The sequence below is a fragment of the Dromiciops gliroides genome, chromosome 2 (assembly GCF_019393635.1).
Source record: "Dromiciops gliroides isolate mDroGli1 chromosome 2, mDroGli1.pri, whole genome shotgun sequence".
NCBI lineage: Eukaryota > Metazoa > Chordata > Mammalia > Microbiotheria > Microbiotheriidae > Dromiciops > Dromiciops gliroides.
This window is the reverse complement of record NC_057862.1, coordinates 100,638,175-100,656,603: the sequence shown is the minus strand read 5'-3', so window position 1 is coordinate 100,656,603 and position 18,429 is coordinate 100,638,175. Positions and strand designations below refer to the sequence as shown.

At 37.8% G+C, this 18,429-nt stretch overlaps 1 protein-coding gene across 1 annotated transcript in view; it reads right to left on the bottom strand.

Moving 5' to 3' along the window:
• The window catches only part of LOC122738351 (guanylate cyclase 2G-like), a 93,450-nt gene that overhangs the window by 19,926 nt on the left and 55,095 nt on the right, over positions 1 to 18,429 (bottom strand). Inside the window, exons 15-19 of the mRNA XM_043980402.1 lie at positions 16,888 to 17,043; positions 10,749 to 10,926; positions 9,314 to 9,454; positions 7,932 to 8,124; positions 1,290 to 1,464 (exon numbers count right to left, since the gene is read on the bottom strand). Of these exons, the coding sequence (XP_043836337.1) occupies positions 1,290 to 1,464; positions 7,932 to 8,124; positions 9,314 to 9,454; positions 10,749 to 10,926; positions 16,888 to 17,043 (843 nt within the window). The remainder of the gene's footprint in view (positions 1 to 1,289; positions 1,465 to 7,931; positions 8,125 to 9,313; positions 9,455 to 10,748; positions 10,927 to 16,887; positions 17,044 to 18,429) is intronic.

Here is an 18,429-nt window from a genome sequence, read left to right as displayed (position 1 = left end):
AATTTAATGAAGGAGAAGCAGACTAAAGGACGTCAATGAACAAGTGAAAGAGGCTGGTCACACAGTGAGATCAAGGGATAAACTCATGGTTAGTCTTTGTGCTCAATGTCAAGAAAAAGTGAAAAATCCCTCATCTCATTGGATGGACCCATTGTGGCAAACTTAATAAGTGTGATGATTAAAAATGTAAGAAACATAGTTTGGGGGTAATTTAATTATTTTATTAATAGGCTGACGGCTTATTAATAAAATGAGGACTACTAGCCATCTCTCTCAGACCAGGCAGGTCCTCAGTTCATATACCCTTCCAAAGAGGAGGTCCATCACATAGCATCAAATCTAATTGGTTAACAACAATCAAATCTATTTAGTTGACATGACTAAAAATGGATAATATTAAAATGAAGTCTGGGGATAGTGACTCAGGTCACTCAACTCTTGGGAAGATGAAATCAGAGAAAAAATGTAGACACCCCCCCCACACACACACACACACACACACACTCAAGCTGATCAGGGCAAAATAGTTTCCATCTAGGTATGGTTTAATCTTATCAGTCCTTCAGCAATCTAGACAAAAGGATCTGTCTCCACCTAAGATTCTTTGTAAACTTGGGTTGGGTTTGACCCAGATGAACTAACTAGACCTGGGAGTCCCTACTCCCAGAGAAAAGACTAGAAAGAAGGAGAGATTACTGAATCCCCCAAGATAATGATTATTAATAATTATTTCTCAAAGAAGGATTCAGATAAGAGTCACACAGGATGGACAGGCATGAATGGGTTATGGGTTGCATTGTTTGAGGGAATAAATCATATAGTTGAGATCATAGATCCACTAACACTGATGATGGTGACACTGAGGATGATAATTGTTTTGTGGTTGACCCCAGAAAGAAGAACTAGGACTAGTAGGTGAAAGTTGCACAGAGTCAGATTTTGGATCAGCTTACAGAATTTTTTTCTCATAATTAGAGCCAATTAAACTGTCAAGATAATAAGTTATCCATCACTGAATATGTTCAAATGGTACCATTAACCAGCTGTTTCACCATAAATGACTTCAGTTCTCTAGGCTCTCAGTTTTCCCATCAGTAAAACAAAGGAATTTGACTATGGGATCTTTAAAGCACCTTCCTGTTTTAAAATCCTATGATTCTATGTAATCACTCTATGTGCATTTTTAAGACCAAGAGCTGTGAGGAATATTACTGAAATATAATTCTAGTAGTAGGGGATGACAGAAATAAATTGGCATTGTAAAGGCTGTAGTGTTCTGTGATACGTACCTGTATGTAGGCCAATCCGAAGCTTCAGTTTTTCCCCTGGCATGTGTCCAATCTTGAAATGGACCACGGCACTAAGGAAGTACAGTGACATTGTAGCAATTTCCTCCACATGTCGGATGCCATTGCGGAGGGGGAGACCACTTGCCACCATGTAGGCATCACCAATAGTTTCAACCTGAAAATATAAGTTCAACGACTGTAACAGCACAATCTCACTTCCCAAATGGGAAATTAGAAATTGAACGATGGGGAAAAAAACCAAACACATTTCTTCTTTTCTCCCAGAATAAACTAGAAGGCACCTTAGATATAATCTAATCCAACCTATTCATTGTATATGTAAACAAACTAAGGTCTCATCCAGGGAAGTTATTTGCTCAAAGTCTTAGAGCCTGTCTGTATAATCCCTGCCTAGCTAGATCTTATCCTTCTTCTATGTCCTGTTTATAACAGCTCTTCCATGAAACTTTTCCTGGACATTCAGGCCCTTAGTCGTCATCTCTCTCTCTCTCTCTCTCTCTCTCTCTCTCTCTCTCTCTCTCTCTCTCTCTCTCTCCCCCCCTTCATTTTATCTATAGGATTTTTTTAAATTCAAGAGATATTTATCAAATGCCTATTAACCTTCAAGGCACTGTGCCAAGTGCTAAGGATATAATGATGAAAATAACACTGTCTATGTCCTCAAAGAATCTATAATCTAGCAGAAGATGTAGAACATATACATCAATAATTATGTTATAAAATGAGTGAATAAGAGAAGTCAGATGGAATCTAAGAGGCTCAAAAAGCAAAAGACCATTTTAAATCAGGGGGATTAGGAAAGATTTTATGAAGGAAATGCATATGAGCTAGGTTTTTACTGACAGCAAGGATGTGACTGTCTGCTGATGAGGGTGGGAGCCAATATGTTCCAGGTGGTAGGGGACAAGAATGCATAAAGGCATGAATGGAATCAGGAAACACTGAATAGTTTGACTAAAGTGTAGAATGAAAACAGTGGATTGCTGTAAAACAGGACTAGAAAAGGATGTTTGGTTGAAATCATTGAGAACCTTGAAAGCAAGGTTAAATAGTCTGCATTCCATTTAATATTTAATAGAGAATGAGAATCAATGAAGGATTTTGATCAAATGAATGAATGACATGATTGGACCTGTAGACCAAAAAGATTACTTAAGCAGCAGCATAAAAGGTTGTCGAAAAATTACATACTACCTCTTATTGTTACTTAACTGGGTTATGTGAGTCACCATATTGAATAAGTAGCAAATTACACAGCATGGTCCTGTAAAAAAATTAATTATTAACTAATCTGGAAAAATATAGAACTGGACTTATGAAAAATTATAAGCTTAGAGAAATTATAATTGGGCCATAAATTCCTTCGTGGTCGCCATTCAAATGTGAAAATATTTTGAATGACTTGGCTAATTTGGGGGGCTAATCTGACGGGAGGACTAATCTGGGGACATTTGACTATTTGGCTATCTGACTATCTATTAATTTAATATGGGCCATTTATAAAGTTCCACCACACTACTCCATTCCCAAATTGATAAGCAAAAGATTAAGAAACCTCCAAACTAAATAATTAAAGCAGAATTTATTTATGAGATACTATTTAAAATTAAGAATACAGGGAAATAAAATGTACAACCTGACTGCGTTCTGTTCAGGTGCTTCCACCAGCTGCCCCTGGAACTTTTTTAATACAATAAGGGCTGTTGCCACCTCTTGCCTTAGGGTATGTTCCACTTTCCCTGCTCTTCTCTTAATCTTCACTTTCTCCAACCTGTCCCCTGTGCTGACCGCTTCTGTGCTCTCCGCTGCCTCCTGTTCTGTCTGTCTGCTCCTCAGTCCGGCTCTCTTAATCTCGTCAGCCTCTCCCAAACTCTGACAGTCCCCAGACTCCTAATCTTGTCCTTCAGCCTCCTCCTCTTGTCTGTCTCCCTTCTAATCTTGTCAGATTCCCTTAATATTGTCCATCGGCCTCTCTTCTCTGCTCCTAGTCCTTTAGCCTTCTCCTGCGTCCTTGTAGCCGCCCGTTTAGTCTAACCCCCAGGTCTATATATATCTTTCTTTTCTTTACTCAAATCTCGAGGCTTTTTGCACCCACACACCAAGCTAATCCACCAGTCAGGGTGGCGGCTGGGGCGATGCTCGAGCATCACATGCCTCAGGCTGTCTGACCTGGCATCTTCTACAGCCCATGGGGCTTTTGGGCTCAACTGAAGCAGAGGGGGAGGGGCAATAGCACCTTCCACACAGAAGAGACCCTGAGGGCCTAAGGCTTTCTAATCTCAGCCTAAATGTAGGGTCCCCAAATCAAAATAAATTTCCACAGTCCTAATGAGCAAACCTAGGACTAATGAGGTAGAAATTACGTAGTAGAGGTTTAGGTTTGAAATAAGAACTTCCTCATGATTAGAGAGGTCCTAGAATGAAATAAGGGCAGTTCCTTGTAAAGGTAATGAGGTCCCTTGTCACTGAAGGCATTTAATCAGAAGCTCCAATAGCCACTTGTCCAGGATTTGATAGCTGAGATTCTGACACTGGGTATGAGACTGGACTTCATGTCTTCTAAGGTACCTTTCAGCTATGATTTTTTTAAATTAATCTTAGGTCCTCAACTACAGTGTAAACTCTTTCAGGTGAGGCACCTTGTCTATTGGTTGTATCCTTAAGGTGGCCTAGTACAATGTTGAACATATCCTAGCTGGTCAGTAAACACTTGGTAAATTTTATTTTGCTTTTTTGTTTAATTGAATTATTAATACCATTCCTTCCCCCATAGGCCTCCCCACCATGAAAAATACTTACCTGTTGCTACAGTTTTGAGTTGAATTAAAACTTCATATTTTGCTTTAAACTCAAAAAGGAAAAGAAAAAAGCCCAAACTTTTTTTCCCTAGATTTAAAAAAAAATTGTTATTTTTTTCTTTTAGAAGTACCTTGAAGAAAAGCCTCATACCTTCTTTGGAAGGACATTGTCCCTTATAATACATAGGCTAGGGGGCAGCTAGGTGGTACAGTGGATAGAGCACTGGCCCCGGATTCAGGAGGACCTGAGTTCAAATCTGGCCTTGGACACTTGACACTTACTAGCTGTATGACCCTGGGCAAGTCACTTAACCCCAATTGCCTCACCAAAAAAATAAATAAAATAAAATACATAGGCTTCTGGGGCAGCTAGGTGGTACAGTAGATAAAGCACCCACCCTAGATTCAGGAGGACCTGACTTCAAACACGGCCTCGGACACTTGATACTTACTAGCTTTGTGACCCTAGGCAAATCATTTAACCCTCATTGCCAGCAAAAAAAAAAACCCCAAAACAAAAAACAATCTAATCCTAAAATACATAGGCTTCTCATTTGTGACCTGAAAGAGGTAAGGGGCCTTTCAAAGATAACTCAACCCAAGTGGCAGCACACTCCATAGTTCATGTTACAGTTATAAACATTCACATATGCACAATGAAGTATGGCCTATTGCCAATTATCTGCATAGGGTATTGTATGCTTTGTAGATTACTATTTAGTTTAAAATCCCAGCTTGGTCTTCCTTTGTCACTTGGCACCTTTCCTGGCAATATCAATCTTTAAGCAAAATTTTAAGATAAATACACTAATATTCCTTGTTCTGTCCCTCCCCCTACCCATCTCGTATTCTCTTTCCCCCACTCCTGAGATACTTTGTACCTTCTGGTTCTCCCCCTCACTCCCTTAAGAAAATTTACTTTCTAGTTCTTTATCCAAAACAAAGGTCTCTTTGACTAATAACAACTCCCCTCCCAGGGGAATCTGCAGTAACCCAATCAAAGCCTTAAGATAAAAGGATGAGCTTTAATGGGAGGGAAGATTTGGGGTAGGAAGGGAGGTAAGACAGATTGAATGTGACTTCAGATGTACAAGGAAGAAAATCACTTAATCTGGTGTGCAAAAGCCAGCTGGTTAATAGACCATCTCTCCCATCAAATGATGTATACTTCAGGGAATGCAAGCTGATTTTAATATTATTCCAAGCAAAATATGATTAGAAAGATAACTCCAATAAATTAGAAATCACAAAGTGTTTTTTGCAGCCAAACAAAAATGACCTGAGGGAAGAATGCTGTCTTAGTTTATTTTCATTTGCCTAGATATTAGTCAATAGTTAAGAATGTTTAAAGGGGTACATCCTTAATCTCTGGACTTATATTTCACTACAATTGACATAACCATTATTTTGTGCCCTTCTACAGAACAGAATTCTGTTCCAATGGGAATGTCAGAATTCTTCAACCAGTGTCTAATGTAGGCATGCTCAAAAGAATAGGGCAGGGCCCAGAACTTGCAGTCAATAATGCAACAGTTACTGGCCATATTTTTCATACAGATTCACTCCTACCACTATCCTTCCCCAATTCTCTATGCCTAAAACCTCAAGGAATTTTCACTGTGGCCTAGTACACAGTATTTTCCCAATGATCCATACAACACAAGATAAGCACACAAGCACAGGTATGGAGGGAAAGTCACTCCCAAACACCGGACTCCTGAAGGCACACTGCTCCAACACAAAGAGATATCATCTGGCTTATTACTCTTGTCTCTTTCCAATTCAATCATTTCTGCTACCAGGAATACAGATAGTTCTCACTTTACATAAGTGAAGCATTCTGGAGCCCTCTACACAAAACAATTTTTATGTAATGTAGATTTGCTCCCATTCACCCACTTCACTTAGCCTATATAACAAAAGCATTTATAAAATACCTTCATGCAAGTCATAAAATGTACTAAAATGCAAATATAGTAAATATTATACCATAATGAACAGAATTAGGAAATGAAAGGTAGTTAATGATAAAGTATGCAAAGTACTGTACAGTAGAGTTAACATAGATGTGCAGTATATTGCCCCTTCCCCACCCACTGCACCTAGCCTTTATCACTGGTAGTTAGCTGCACAACTCTTTTTGTGAAGCTATCAAGAGATAGTTTGGACAGTGGCTCTCTTTTTTGACTTGTGATGATAACAAGCAATATTATCCTCAACTAGTCTTTGAACTTTTAAAATCTTGAAGTATTTGGATTCATCTTTTCAATACAAGAAAAAAAATTCCACTCAAATGACAAAATGCTTCTGCCAACTATTTCACTGTGAACCATTTTAGTTCGACCTTGGGTTCCAAAGCTTCCTTTTCTTCTGTAATCTTTGCAGCTAACAGCTCAGTCAGATGCTCATTAGACAGTTCTCTATGAGACTCAATCAACTCCTCCACATCATTTTCATCCACTTATAGTTCCAATTCTTGTGCTAATTTTACAATCTCGTTACTCATTTCTTCAAACATTTCATTTTTATCAAATCCGTGAAAACAGGGAACAAACTGTGGGCACACTTTTTTATAAACTCTCTTCACGTATGTTTCTGTTACATCTTTCCATGTCTTTCACAATTCTTTACATAAAGTCAAATCTGTGTAATGTAAATTTACATAAAGGAAGAACTTTCTGTATAATCAAACATCTTAACAAACACCAGCAAAGAACCCTTCAATCTCTCTCTGTCTCTGTCTCTTGCTCTCTCTCTCTCTCTCTCTCTCTCTCTCTCTCTCTCTCTCTCTCTCTCTCTCTCACTGTCTGCTTTAATCTTCTAGATATATATAGCCCTGTTGTGGGACAAAGGTTGGTGTACTGCTCCAGGATGTTTGCGATGACTGATGCCCCCAGAATTTAACTGCTAGGGCCTTTTTATTGTGGAAATATCCTAAGGTCCCTCCCCCACACATACCTGGACTCAGACCCCAAATATCTATCCTGTTCTAGAAAATCAGGTAACATAATATCAGCACTTACCCAACAGAATTATTATGAGGATCAAATGAGATATTTGTAAAATGCTTAGCACAGTGCCGACCCCTTAGTAAGTACTTAATAAATGTTTGTTCTTTCCCCACTTCAGCGAACTATAAACCTATCTATTATCACCATCCAGCATTTTCTGTCATCTAGTCATTCTTCTTCCTGCGAAGGGTGGTGTGTGTTGTGTGTGTGTGGTGTGTATGTGTGTGTGTGTGTGTGTGTGAGAGAGAGAGAGAGAGAGAGAGAGAGAGAGAGAGAGAGAGAGAGCCCTAATTTCTTCTCTTTGTCCTCATGAAGTGAATTTTCACTGTACCTGGACATTAATCATAGATTCCTTCAGAAGCACCGTATGAATAAATAACTAGAAACTCAGATATAGCCCTTATTATCATTCTTTCTTACTTAGAAAAGTTAACTATCATACACCCAGCCATGCAAATCAAACCACAAGATCTAAGGATGTGGTCTTTAAAACAAAACAGTCTGTGTCATCTCTGGGTTACTGGAGGGGGATGTGATTAGCCTAAGACCTTTCAGAAATGTTTTTTTTTCTTTAAATTAAGAAAGAAAAGTCAGAACTCAACTGATGAGACTCGACAAGCATAAACCTTTCTTATTAATCAAATTCTATCCAGGAAATTAAAAAAGGGTCAAAGATTGCCTCTCACCATGTCTCTAACAGTGAGACAGAGAGCTCACCATAACTGAAGTCTGCTAGTGGCTTCAGGCTCACGTTCATACCCCAACCAAAGAATAGCAAGTATTCTTCTCAGTCCATAACTGGGGTAGCTCACCTTATAGACATCATATGTTGTAATAATGTTGTCAAATAAACTGTACAAGTCATTGAGGAGACCTACGACTTGCAGGGGGGTACTGAGAGAACACAGCTTCGTAAATCCAACAATGTCAGAGAAAAAGATGGTCACAGAATCAAAGTGTTCTGGTTCCACAGATCTCCCAGCTATGAGCTGCTCCCCGATGAAGCTGAAATGGGAGGGGGGAAGAGAAATTGTCATAGAAATAACCTTTTCTTTATCTACCTCAAAACACACCATGCTACTCATTAATATCCGTGGTACTTTACACACATACATCTCCACATCATCTATTACATTAATGGATTTCATTTCTAGTTAGAACATCTGGTAATTATGGAGAAAGTCTGTCATAGTCATCCTTTCTCAGCATGGCTGTTTGAAAAAGGGACTTTTAACAGACCATAAAGAGGGGGGGAAGAAACATTTACAGAAAAGTTTTCTCCCTAGGACCACAAACTTTCTCCTGTTGATCGCTTCCCTTTTGAAAGTAAAGGTTCATTTTCCAGTAATGGAAGATACTTACATACAAGCACACAAATCAATATTTTTGTTTTGATCAATCTCACACAAGTCAATATTCCCAGCTTCTTTGGTCAGGGCAAGGAGGGCAAGAGATTCTAAATGAAAATACATAAAAGAAGACCTCTCTGCCAACTGCTAATGATGAAGCAAGTTCATATTTAACAAATAAACAAAAGAAGGAGGATCTAGATTTAAAACATCCAACTGGGAGTACATTCTGTAGAGCCAGAACAATGAATACATCTCTGTGGATGGAGACCTTAATGACTAGACTCATGAAACGAGACTGCCATCTAGTGGTACAGTTTGTGCTGCTGCGTTTTACCAGTGCAGACTACTTTAAGATGGTACACTACAGAGCATGTAACTCATAAAATCATGGATTAAGTGCTGGGAAAGACCCACGATGATAATAATAACATTGTACATTTCTATGGGACTTCAAGGTTGGAATTATTTCTCTGCAAAAATACTGTGAAGGGGGCAGCTAGGTGGCACAGTGGACAGAGCACCAGCCCTGGATTCAGGAGTACCTGAATTCAAATCCGGCCTCAGACACTTAACATTTACTAGCTGTGTGACCCTGGGCAAGTCACTTAACCCCAATTGCCTCACCAAAAAAAAAAAAACACTGTGAGTTTTTAACACACCCAAGTTTTTAACCAGGGATTCATTCTCTATATTCCTCTTTAGACACTGCACCTAATTGCCTTGACCTCCTCATAAGAAAGGATATAATAAGTGTTTCATATTTCATGAGGTTCAATCCCTCTTAGATGAAAATGTTGATACTTGGGAAGGGCAAAATCTGTACATGCTAAGCTCATAACTACCTGGGCAACATGGTAGACAGAAGTTTGTCTATCTTTTTCTTCTCAGATAGTAGCTGTGTTGTCCTCTCCTCCACCACCTCCTCCAGATGATTGGCATACTTTTCTAGCTTGTTCACCATGCTGTCCAGGATGCTCGTGTGACTTTGAAAGGATTCAAATAGTAAGAGCTTTGCAAAGAAGTCAATGATCCCAGGGAAACTAAAGTAGCAACAAAACTATCCAAGAAAACATTTTCCCCTTTGGAGTTTTCCAAATGTGGTAAGTAAAATGCTACAGAATAACAGCAGACACAGGCTTCAGTTTCTGCAATCATTAAATAAAACTTTCATCTCTATGGTCCCCTCCATTTCTACCACCCTATTTGCCAAGCTTCTTTTTGTTGGCCCTCTCAGTCCAAGAATTTACCAATAATATTCTAACTGCTATTAGAGAATTTGTATTTCCACTCTGGAAGTAAGCTCATTTCTGGTCAATTTTATGTAACATAGACAAATAGTTAAGTTCCCTCCCTAGCTCCATTAACCCAGGGTTCTAGAGATCAGGGGTGGGGGGTGTAACTCCTTTATTTGTTTCCATTATACTTATCTATTCAGACTACCTATATTTCGAATTCCTATACTTTCAGAACTCAGACTTATATAATGTTCTTCTTTAATTTATTTTTTCAAATAATAAAAATCTATTTTCTCTTCCATTATCCCATTATGAAAAGGAAACCCTTGTAAAAATACTCATAGTCAAGTGAAACAAATTCCCACATTGACCATATCCAAAAAATATATGTAGCATTCTGTATCCTAAGTCCATCATCTCTCCATTAGGAGGTGGGTAGTAGTGGACTTCATCTTCAGTCCTCTGGAATTGTCACTGTTCATTGTATTGATCAGAGATCTTAACTGTTTCAGACTTGTTTGTCTTTATAATTTTTTTTAATTTTACACATTTTTTTCTGGCTTTATTTGTAATCCTTAGCACATTTCCCGGTCCATAATAGGCACTGAATAACTGCTTGTTGACTTGACTTTGTTCTCCTGGTTCTACTCAGATTCATAGAATATTAAAGCTGAAAGGGACAAGAAGGACCATTTTATAAAAGAGAAAACTAGGTCCAAACTTGTCTAAGGTAACAGGGAAAGTTAGTGGAAGAACCCAAATTAGAACCCAGGTCATGTGATTCCCAGGTCAGTACTCTTTCCACTGGCTCATTGCCTGCCTTGTGGCTATAGTTAAGTAAGTCAAATAAAGCATAAAGTTGAAGCAATTATCCTCCAGCTAAGGAATCTTAGAAGTTGGGTGTTCTAAATTAATTGTTGATATTCTGAGATAATAGGACAACAATCATTCCCCTTGGACCTTTTTGCCCAAATCTCTGCTAATGTTTTGTTTTTAGGATTGCTCTGTAAAATACCAAACAAAAAGTTGGAATTGGACTCACCCTTCTGGGCTGGCTTCTCTTAAGATTCTCTTGACCCGGGAGAATGTTGGCCTTTTCTCTGGAGACTCATCCCAGCAAGTCTTCAACATGGCTATAACTTTCTCACTACACTTCTCCTTTGACAGCTTTGGTCTCAGAGGTACAGCAGCAGTATGGTCTTTGATTCTATTGATGATTTCTGCAATTCAATTGGGGTATAATACCTATAAATCTTGGGAGTGTACTACCTTACTTTAAATGATTTGTGAATTTAATGACATTAATCATTATATCTCCTAGAAATTGGAGGTTGAACATCCCAAACATTTCACCCCTGCCTTTATCATCAGACAGAATTAGGGATTCACCTGTCCTGCCTCCAAGTGAATATTCCCACCCCACCTCCACTTTCCACCCATTACTCAATGATGTATAATAAAAATAACATTAATATTTTCACTGTAAAGGGAATGACAACATATTACCCTTTGGATGCACTCAAAATCCCTGTGGTTCTGAGTTTATGGTTACCTAGACTGAGACTATCTTTGCCAGCCACCATTCCCATTCCTTTCTTCTTTTTTTCTTTTTTTTGAGGCAATTGGGGTTAAGTTACTTGCCCAGGGTCACATAGCTAGTAAGTGTTAAGTGTCTGAGGTCAGATTTGAACTCAGGTCCTCCTGAATCCAGGGCCGGTGCTCTATCCACTGGGCCACCTATTCCCATTCCTTTCAAACCTATCTATGTCAACCACATCTCTACCAAATTGTACACTACTATCTATTATGTCTACTGGAACCAATGTTCTATTGTTAACAAATTGCCCTTCCCATCAGATCTGTGCCCTCTGCTGAAAAAATCATTTTGTAGGTATTTTGTGTTTTATTTTCTATGTATATGTTGTTTTCCTCCTATAAAATGTAAGTTCCTTGAAGGCAGGACAATTTTATTTTTGTCTTATTATGCTATGCCATGCTATACTATGTCAGGCTAGGCTAGGCTATACTGTGCTATATAATATCTAGTATAGTGTCTGGCATATAGTTCATGATTAATGCTTATGGAATTCATTTGTCTACTTAAAAGGCAACTCCTGGCAATGAAGGAATCTTTTGTAAGCAAATAACAAGCTCCTAATTTCTCTCTTTTGAAAGTTCAGTTTCTGTACAATTGTTTTGTATCATATTGAAATGCATTAATAGAAAAGTTTAGGAGTTTAGAGACATTTTGCACTGAAAGCTCCCCAAGAACAGGCTTCCTTTCATTTTATTTCTTATAGCACCTTATGTACCATTCTATACATTAATTTGGGGGGGCGGGGCTATGGGGGTTAAGTGACTTGCCCAGAGTCACACAGCTAGTACGTATCAAGTGTCTGAGGCTGGATTTGAACTCAAGTACTCCTGAATCCAGGGCTGGTGCTTTATCGACTGTGCCACCTAGCTGCCCCTACATTAATTTACTGAACCAAAAATGCTGCCATATTCCACTTATCTCAGCTTCCTTGCCCTCTTCAATTGTTAATTTGAATAAGCAATTTATTAAGCATTCTGACAGCACATTGGGATGAAAATATTATTTTGAGAAAAATGCATCCATTAGTGGAATAAAATGCATCTGAAAAAATGGTCCAGCAGATAATTATGTTTCACTTAAACTGTGGCAGGAGGAATTTTAAATGAAACCATCTATTGTTACCTTACAATAATAACTAATACAGATCAAGGAAAGAAACAGTTATTCCATGATCACTTCTTCTACTGTCTTATGTTGAGTTCTGTTATATAAAGTAGAACAAAGAAAATAAAAAATGTGAGAGCAAAATCACACCAAGGGTCTAAAATGCCTCAGGAAGCCCATTATTATCTGGGAATGTCTAACCACCTTCAGAGAACACTTCTTGAAATTGTCTCTAATGGTTAAGTGTGCAGCAATTGATTTTTATTTATTTGACTTTATTTTGGTCATACTTAAAGAGGTCTTTTATCTAAGCTGCCCTGTGGGAGAGTGGAAACATTTAGAAGAAAGTATGAATTTGGTCATAAATAATTTTTGCATCCTGTTCACCACTAAACTAATACAGATTTCTCTCCTCTCTTACCTCACCCACTCCCTGACTACAGATAATAAGACTAAATCTTTTGTGAGTTTACCAAAGAACAAGTGTCTGTGTGTATGCACATGTGTGTCTGTGTCTGTGAGTACATGCCTGTGTTATGCAGAATAAAAAAACATTAGAACTAAGAAGGACTTTAAAAGCCATCTGGAGACTAACTTTTTTTTCTAAATGGAGAAACTGAGTTCCAAATAGTTGTCATGGCTTAACCAAGTTCATATAATGAATTATTAGTAGAAACCATTTTCCAAAAGGAATTTCAATGGCTTTTCAATAGTCTTGCTTTCATTTCCCTTAATTAAATGAGTGCTATTTAAATGTAGATATCTGAGATTAGCTTTAAAACTGAGTGAGAGATTCCTGAGTTGAAAACTACTTGTGGTAATACCTCCTCCATACTTCAGTGGATCTGTAAAGATTAGATCCTATGTATACCTTCTCATATTATTTGACCCTTATACATATCTTCCTGTAAATCCTCCATGGGGGTCTCTCTTGGTCTCTTGACATTCCATGTGAACCAATATAGCTTGTAAGCCTTCCCATCAATTAGCCCTTGCTGTCACTACCTGGTTGACCCACTTATCTTGTCCCATATACTGTGAATAAAATATTTTATACCACTTTTGCAAAATTTTTGGTTGGTAGTATATTTCAACCTACACACATGTGTGTGCCTCTTTGTTGGTGACCCACACATTTGTTTTTTTGGAGACTGGTATTTCATTATTTGTAACCTTATAGAATCACCTGAAAAATGCTGATGTTAAAAAGTGGGTCTTTGTTTCAGGGAGAAGATGTAAGTTTTTTCCAATGAAAATTCAGCACACTCCTCTTATTTAATTCTGAGCCTACTTAATCTCTCCATCTCATTTATTCATTGAGCTATTCTCACTTTCATCCTTAAATGCCCTTGGGATTATGTGAGTTAATTGGATCTTTTGCCAAGGTTTCAATAAATGTATTCCCACTACCAATGTTTTCTTGTAACTATTTTATGATGTGATACCATTTATATTGTTCCGCCATGATCCTAAACAAGTTTATAATATAAATATATCTTCTACATAGCTGCCACATTTCTTCCTTTTACAGGGAAATCAAATACTGGCTGAGTGAAGCAGTTTCTAGACTCTTGTTTTCCTTATCGTGGCCATTGATTTACATGTTAAACTTTCTTAGGGAACACAAATGTGTCAAAGTCTGTTCTGGAATCTATTCCCCATTTTGGGAGATTGCCTATATAGGTCAATCTTGGGTAGGTTCAGTTGTTTGCCAGAATGTTTTCTGCTAATTTTGTATTGATTTTGATCATAAATCAAAGATCTGGTTGTATATCATTAACAAGCATTTATTAAGTTCCTGTTATATGCCAGGCAGTATGCTAAGCACTAGAGATACAAATAAAAGCTAAAATATTCTTTGCCTTCAAGGAGATCATATTCTAATGAGACAGCATGCAAACAACTATGCATATGTAAGATATAGAAATGGTATATTGGCAGTGTTCTTAGAGGGAAACCAACAAGAATGGAGAAAGATGGAGAAAGGCTTCTTGAAAAAGGTAGGATTTTAACTGAAAACTTAAAGGAATCTAGGGAAGCCAGAAGGCAGAGACAGGAAGGAGACCATTTCAGACATAAGGTATAGCTAGGGAAAATGCAGAGTCTGGAAGTAGAGTATCTTGAGTGAGGAATAGCAAGGAGGCCAGTGTCACTAGATCACAGACTACATAGAGGGAAAGAAAGTTTAATAAAACTGGAAAGGTAGGAAGAGCCCATATCATGAAGGACTTTAAAATCCAGAGAGATGATTTTATATTGGAAACCATTAGAATCTGTTAATTAAGGAGATGACTTAGTCAAACCTGAGCTTTAGGAAGACCACTTTGGCAGCCTGAAGGAGGGTAGACCGAATTGGGAAGACATTTAAGGCAAAGAGGCCAACAAGAAAACTACTGTAATATTCTAGGCATGAAATAATAAGGGCCTACACCTCGGTGGCAGTTTTGTTAGAGGGAAGAAAGAATGTTGCGTTGTCAAGGCATCCTACACAGTGGAGTGGATAGTCAGGGGGACCTGAGTTCACATATTGCCTTAGAGATTTACATGTGACCTTGGGTGAGTCACTTGACTTCTCTCAGCCTCAGTTTCTTTATCTGTAAAATGAAGATAGCATCTACATCAAAGGGTTATTAACATATGTAAAGCAATTTGCAAACCTTAAAGTATAATACAAATATTAGCTTTTTAATAGTGAGTTCTTATCACAGTAGCTGGTGGGGTTGGGAATTAGGGCTTGTTTATTGAATACTAGAATATTAGCTACATTTGTTTCTGTGCATTATATACCTAATCTGTTCCACTGATCAATCTCTTTGTTAATACAAAACTTTTAATAATAACTGCTTTGTAGTATTTTTTGAGATCTAGAAGTGCTAGACTCCCTTTATTCCCATTACTTTTTATTATTTCACTTGATATTCTTGACCTTTTTTCTTCCATGAGTTTTATTTTTTTCTATTTTATAAAGTAATCCTTTGATAGTTTAATTAGTGAGGCATTAAATAAGTAAATAAATTTAAGCAATATTGTCATTTTATTATATTGGTTTATCTGACTTGAGCAATTAATATTTTTTTCAATTATTTAGGACTGCCTTTATTTCTGTAAACAATTGTTTATAGTTGTATTTATATCGTCCTTGTGAAAGAACCTCATAGACTCTTTTTCCTAAGTCTTTCCTGATTCCCTTAATTACTAGTGTCATCCCTCCCAAACTGCTTAAGTATGTATGTGAATTTATTAACTTTATATTTATGATATATATCACATATATACATGTATATATATATACATGAATACATATGTATATATAATCTATTTATATATAAAATGCATATTTATTTTTTTTCCATTAGAAAGGTTGAGCTTCAGGGCAGCTAGGTGGCACAGTGGATAAAGCACCAGCCCTTGATTCAGGAGGACCTGTTTTCAAACCCAGCCTCAGACACTTGACACTTACTAGCTGTGTGACCCTGGGTAAGTCACTTAACCCTCATTGTCCCACAAAAAAAAAAAAGAAAGGTTGAGTTTCTTGCAAGTAAGGATTGTTTCATTCTTTATACTTTTATCCCTAGCACTTAATAGAGTCCCTGGTACTAAATACATACTGGTACTACCTACCTGGTACATAGTAGGTACTTTATAATTAATTACTTGTTGATTGATTAAAGCAAAGAAGAAAGAAGAGGATCTTAAATTTAACAAAATTTATGCAAAATATTGTGTTGGAGGATATAAAGTTTAGATGATCATATTGTTCATTTTAAATTATTAATCATAATCATAATTTGTAACCTTTAAAGTGCTTCCCTCACAACAATCCTATAAGGTAAATGATGAAATATTATTCTTTCTATTTTATAAATGAAAAACTGAGGCACAGAAAAATCGACTTGCTCTGGGTCACACAATAGCTCCCAATCTAATGCTCTTTTTCACAACACCATATTTCTACTAGGGAAATGTGACCTGTCCCCAAAAAGGTGAAATATAAAATCATTCATGATGAGGAAATGGAGGGCACAAAGTAAAATGGAGGGCAAGAAGGAAGAATGAGGCTCATATTCTGATGAATGTAGATAGACTAAGCAAGATAATCTTTAAGGCCTCTTCCACCTCTAAATCCTATGATCTTGGAAGGGGGTAGCATTTGAGTTGATCTTTAAAAGGATGGAAAGGGAAAGAGGAAGATAAAAAGGGATGGATTGGGGAGAATATGGCGGCTTACAGGAGCATAGGAATAGTATAAGAATACATCTGTTCCCTACTTCCAGCTCTATTGATTGGGTTAAACTGTTGTACTTTGGGAGCTAATGGTTGAGCAAATTTGATTCACTTCTTCCTTTATACTCACTGTGAACAGCATGTTCCTTCACTTTTGATTTCCTGGTTAAATACTTTAAAGGACAAAGCAGCCAAACAAGAGCCCAGGTGACCAGAGCTGAGAAAAAGAAAAGCCAAGAAATCAAGCAAGCTTTACCTTCAGCCTCCTTGTTCAAGTCTTCAAAGGGCCCATGTCGATTGTTATAAATAAGCTCCCTCATCAGGATAGCAAAACTATAAACATCTCCTTTCTGAGTGCCGTGAGCTGGAGGCTCCTCCAGCCGTAACAGCTCTGGGGCTCTCCAGTAGAGTTCTGTAAGCCGAAGGGGAAAACATTATGGAATAACTGACCTATGATGACTCAGGGGACTCTGCAGACAATTTTTCTTGAGAAAAATATAATAGGGAAAAAGGAATCTGGAAAGAAAAAAAAACAAACTCCATGCTACAATTTAAAATACATTAAGAGAAGCCAACTAGTTGTTCATATTGCCTGTCGTAAAATGTTTCCTGTATCTCCCAAGGATTCTGTGCCACCTTCCAAAAGTCACACCCATGACCATCTCCTCTTCTGCTCTCAACCATCACACTCCTCCACCCAAAGCCCACCAAAGGAAGTTGCTTATGGAAGAATTGATCTAGGCTCTGGAGAAGGCATTTAATACAGTGTTCATAAGGTATTTTTATGACAGAATTAAGGAAAAGTCCTGGAGTCTAGTCCTGGAGCTCCATCATTATTAATCAATTAAGAAACAAACATTTCGATTCCTGGCAAAATTCTTGACTGATTAATTTTAATTAATTAATTGAAATTTAATTTAATTATAATTAATGTTTACATCTAGACAATAAAATGGTGATCACAGAACTTCATCAAAAATAGATCATTCAGGGCAGCTAGATGATGCAGTGGATAGAGCACTGGCCCTGGAGTCAGGAGGACCTGAGTTCAAATGCGGCCTCAGACACTTAACACTTACTAGCTGTGTGACCCTAGGCAACTCACTTAACCCCAATTGCCTCACCAAAAAAAAAAAGATCATTCAATTCAGTTCAACAAGCATGGACTAACTACTGGGCTACACTCTGAAGACACAAAGGCAAAAATCAAATAGTCCCTGCCCCCTAGGAGGTTACATTCTTTAAGGGAAATACCAGGTACACATATAGGTAAATACAAAATATATACAACATAAACATAAGATAATTTCAGGCTGGAGGAATGAGGAAAAGCCTCATATATGTAACGATTGGAATAACGCCACCTGCTGGATACTAACTGTAGAAGAGTTCTGCCCATGAAGCGAAGGTCTTTGAGGGCAAGACCAGGAGTCTTGTCTTTGGTATCAGGAAGTGACGCGGACTAGTGGGAGGAGGAAGGAAGAGACTGGCGCGGAGTCTCGGGCTCTTTCCTGAGGACGCTGGCGGAGAAGGGAGCTAGAAATGTGCTCTCCCTTTAATAGATAGAAATCTAGGCCTTTTTCTCTCTCTTTACCAAATTCTTATTCTCCTTAATAAATGCTTAAAAGTCTAACTCTTGCTAAAGCTTATAATTTATTGGCGACCACTCATTAGATATTTTAGACAGTTTAGCTAGAATTTTAGCCCTTAACAGATGGCTGACCACGAAGAGGAAAGCTAACCCTCAGTCTTCTGATCTGCTGGTTGGGTAAGAAATTTCCCCTCCCTCTCCCTTTAA